Raw genomic sequence first — 4,833 nt, 5'->3', positions numbered from 1 at the left:
ACTATTCAAGTCAAAACAACTGCTAACCATCAATAAATTGAGCAAAAAGAGTTTTATTTATTAACAAAATTCTTCAGAAGGGGCTTCTCTGGAATCAAAGTAGAGATTAAAAAAAAAGTAATTGATTTCATCTCCATACTTCAGGGAATGGCAAACTGAAGATTTACTTACCTGGGACTTTAATTCCTTCTTTGGTACCAAGTTAAAAGACCAAGAAACTCCTGGTTAAACTGGATATGGAGTATTTTATAGACAGGGCTGCACATTTTGGCTTTGTTCTATTTCTGCTTTTTCAGTTGACATCTTAGAGCTGAAACATTCCACATCCCCAACAGTGAGGGGACCAACTCAAGTTTACGATTCTGAATAAAAATCACCCTGCTTCCAGCTTATCTGAATCCCCTGCCCCTCACTGCTATTTATAAGCATCACACTACCCAGGAGATACTCTAGCAGATTGTGCAATTGAATAAAACCCACACTTTAGATTCTTGCAACTGTATCATATCACCTTTCCTACATTTTGGTCAAATAAATTTTTACTTAAACTACCAAAAAAAAGTACATTTTCAGGACCAGCAGGTAATATGGTAGTTAAGATGCTAGACTCCCACACGACCAACTGCAGTTCCAGTCCCACACCTGGTGACTTAAAAATCACATTGGGGGGGACCAGCAGTTAGTGTAGTGGCTATGTTGCTGGACTCCCACGTAGGCGACCGTGGTTCGAGGCCCGGACCCGGTGGCTTAAACTCACACCAGGCGCGTGTGCATGCGTGCCCAAGATCCCGAGAGGAGAATGGAGAAGAAGGGATTGCGGCGTGGCCATCCCCCGTGGGGGGTGATTTCTCATTTTCTATCTCTCTGTCTCTCTCTCTGTGTCTGGTGAGTGCACACGCCCTATAGCAAAAACCTCTCAAAAAAAAAATCACACTGGGTTATATCAGTGTGTATGCCTAAAATCCTGAGAGGAGAATAGAGGATAAGGGATTGTGGTGTGGCCATCCCCTATGGGGGATGATTTCTCTCTCAGTTTCTCACTCTCTTTCTTTCTTGCTCTCTCCAACAAGTACACACATTTTATAAGGGCAAAAACCTAAAAAAAAATTTTTTAATTCATTTCCAAGCTAAGTCTTACAGTATCTCTATTATTAAGGAATATCATAAAAATCTCTAACAAACTCAAAGCAAATTTTTTAAAATTTTGGGACCAGCAGATGGCGTAATGATTATGTTGCTGGACTCCCACATAGTCAACCACGGTTCGAGTCCTGGACCTGGTGACTTAAAACTCACACCAGGCACGTGTGCATACGTGCCCAAGATCCCAAGAGGAGAATTGAGAAGAAAAGAATGCAGTGTGGCCATCCCCCTGGGGGATGATTTCTCACTTTCTGTCTCTGTCTCACCAGCAAGCATGCATGATGCCCTATACCAAAAATCCCTCTAAAAAAAATGAAAAGAAAAAAATTTTTTTTACTTTATCTTTCATTCTATCACATATTTAAAAAACAAAAAGGATTAAATTCACTTAGCTGCTTAAGGAAGGGTAGGTAACTTGCTATGAAATTAAATAACTAGGTTTTACAAGTTTCTAAAAATTGGGAAATTGCCACTCTAACAACCACTATTAATAACTTATTCTTAGGAAATTGTGTTTTGAGAAAGAAAGGGTTTTAATTGTGTAAAAGCTTTGAGCTATGAAACTATTACTAGTTTTTATGTATTATTCAGTGTGTGTGTTGAGAAATGTTAGAGAAAACTGTTATTGATGGTCTTAGAAGAATGATAGAGAGGCATCAAAGGTCTGTCTTCTAAACTCTCCCTTCCTTTGTTTATACATCCAGATGAGGACAGAACTATATTTCCTGTCATCTCAGAAGAATCGCCCCAGCCTCTTTGGAATGCCACTGATTGTCCCATGTACTGTGCATACACGGAAGAAAGACCTATATGATGCAGTTTGGATTCAAGTATCTCGATTAGCCAGCCCACTTCCACCTCAGGAAGCTAGTAACCATGCTCAGGATTGGTAAGTTCAGGGGATCATCTTAGATGTATTGTTTCCTAACTCTAGTAGAATAATTCTGTGTGATTTATTGGAGCCATTTATGTCAAATTAACTACTCTTTGAAGAACCATTCATTGAGCACATAAAATTCAACCATTTGGTTTGATATTTTGAGGAGAGGCTATACAGCTTCATTTAGTCACCTAGACATTGCAGTCTCTGATAATTCTTCTATTCTCTAATATCTTACCTAAATTCCTCCTGCCATTGCTTCAAATAGTATGTTTGCCTTCTACTATTGCAAGAGAAGGGAATATGAATTCACCAAGAAATTCATATTATATTAATCTTCTGAAACTCAAAATTGGAGTGACAGAATGCATATTATATATAAACTCTGAGGGACTTTCATGCCATGACAAATGATTCACTTGAATTGGTTTCTACATCATATCATTTTTTTCTCATTAAATAAAAAAGTATTTGATTAATATTTGTTAGTTGTACAAATATGTACAATTTTGTTAAAGGTTTTTGCCATAGGGCTGTGTGCTCTCCAGAGAAACAAGAAAGAGGGAAAATGAGAAATCATCCCCTGGGGGGATGGCCACACCGTGGTCTCTTCTCCATTCTCAGGATTTGGGGCATGTACACATGCACCCAGTATGATTTTCAAGCCACCAGGTCTGGGACTCGAACAACAGTCATCCTTGTAGGAGGAGTCCAACACCTTTAACCATTATACTACTTGCTAGTCCCTTTTTCTAAATTTTTGCCATAAGACATGTGTGCTCTCCAGAGTGACAGAGAGAGAGGGAAAGTGAAAAAAATCTCCCAAAGGGGATTGCCAGCCTGTGATTCCTTTTCTTACATTCTCTTCTTGGTATTTTGAGCACACTTGTGCCCAGTGTGTTTCTCAAGCCACAGAGTTGACCATGTGAGATCCAGCACTTTAACTACCATGCCATCTGCTGACGTCATTTGCCCATTTTGTTTGGTTTTATTTGGTTTTTAAAGAGAGATTTTTGCTATAGGGCACTCGCAAGAGAGAAAGTGAGAAATCACCCCCTGGAGGCAATGGCCACACTGGCATCCTTTCTCTTCTGTTCTCCTCTCAGGATTTTGGGCATGCATGCATACATGCCTGGTATGAGTTTGAAGCCACTGGGTCCAGGATTCAAAACGTGGTTGATCATATGGGATCCAGTGACATAACCATTATGCCATCTGCTGGTGTTGCCATTTGCCTTTGTTTGTTTGTTTGTTTGTTTTTGAGAGGTTTTTGCCATAGGGCATGTGCGCTCGCCAGATAGAGAGACAGAAAGTGAGAAATCACCCCCCAGGAGGGATGGCCACGCCTTAATCCCTTCTCCTCCATTTTCCTCTCGGGATCTTGGGCACGCACGCACACATGCCCGGCGTGAGTTTTAAGCCACCGAGTCCAGGACGCGAACCGCGGTCGACTATGTGGGAGTCCAGCGACATAGCCATTATGCTAACTGCTGGTCCCTTGCTGTTTTTTTTTAACTGAGGTTTGTTTTGTTTTGTTTCTTTGCTGCTGAGTTGTTTGAGTTCCTTTTCCTTGTGTATTTTGATTATTAATCCCTTGTCAGATACATAGTATCTGTAGCTTGTCTTTTCATTCTGTGGATTTTTTTCCTTTGCTGTGCAGAAGCTTTTTAGTTTGACATACTCCCATTTGTCTATTTTGCTTTTGTTGCCTGTGCTTTTGTGATTTTATTTAATAACTCTTTGCTCATACCAGTACCCTGAAGTGTTTCCCTTATGTTTTCTTCTAATAGCTTTATTGTTTAACATATTATGTTTAAGTCTTCAGTCTATCTGAATTAATGGTTACCACAATGGACTCCCATGTAGTCAGCTGTGGTTCAAGTCTCTACTCAGTGGCTTAAATTCATACCAGGTGCATGTGAGTATGTGCCCAAGATCCCAAGAGGAATGGAGGAGAAGAGATTGCAGCATAGCCATCCCCCCAGGGGGTGGTTTCTCACTTTTTGTCTCTTTTTCTTTCTGGCAAACGCACGTGCCCTATAGCAAAAACTTCTCATCAAAAAATAATAATAATAATAATAATAATAAATTCGACCAGAGAGGGAAAGTGAGAAAGCAAGCTGTCAGGTCCAGGACTTGAACTGTAGTAGGCCATATGGAAGTCCAGCACCTTAACCACCTTGCTACCTGCTGCCCCCCCCCTTTTTTTTCTTTCACCTGACCAGGGGTGGGGGGTGGGGGAGAGATGGTCGTGAGAAAGCAAGCTGCCAGGTCCGGAACTCAAACCATGGTTGGCCATGTAATGATAGATAAGCAGTGCCTTAACCACCATGCCACCTACCAGCCCCTATGCCATGGAATTTAAACATGGAATCATTTTTAAGTAATATGTAAGGATAATGAACATTTTCTGTTTTTATTCCTCCTTCTATTGTTTTATTGGATTAGTAAGTACATTTCCTTTGTATAATCATTGGTATCATGATGCCTAATTTATGTCTCAATTGAATTACATATCATTTTCTTGCTATCCTAGTACAAATGAGAGTTCTCTTTTTGTGGTGACTGAATAAAATGTTTCTCTACTTGCTTATTTGTTATGGAATGAGATCTTTCGATGATTAGGGTAAGGCTTAATGTAAATAAATCTTGAAAGAAAACTGCAGGTAATAGATAAGCTGTTTAATTGATAAATGTCATGTTTGAAATTGACAGGTAAGATTAAATATGAAGTGAAAATCTGATTGAATTAAAAGGCTTCTAGATAGGGCCTTCTCCCATGATCTGCTAATAAATTGAATGTGGAGTTT

The 4,833-nt window shown here is 39.7% G+C and overlaps 1 protein-coding gene across 1 annotated transcript in view; it reads left to right on the top strand.

Annotated features, from left to right (window-relative positions):
- Positions 1–4,833, top strand: part of USP32 (ubiquitin specific peptidase 32) — a gene marked incomplete at its 5' end in the record, with an annotated part of 140,329 nt that overhangs the window by 111,313 nt on the left and 24,183 nt on the right. The window contains 1 exon segment of the mRNA XM_014590131.2: positions 1,848–2,032. Coding sequence (XP_014445617.1) covers positions 1,848–2,032 — 185 coding nt within the window.

Source organism: Tupaia chinensis, unplaced genomic scaffold (assembly GCF_000334495.1).
Source record: "Tupaia chinensis unplaced genomic scaffold, TupChi_1.0 Scaffold000407_4, whole genome shotgun sequence".
NCBI lineage: Eukaryota > Metazoa > Chordata > Mammalia > Scandentia > Tupaiidae > Tupaia > Tupaia belangeri.
This window is presented reverse-complemented; position numbering and strand designations above follow the sequence as displayed.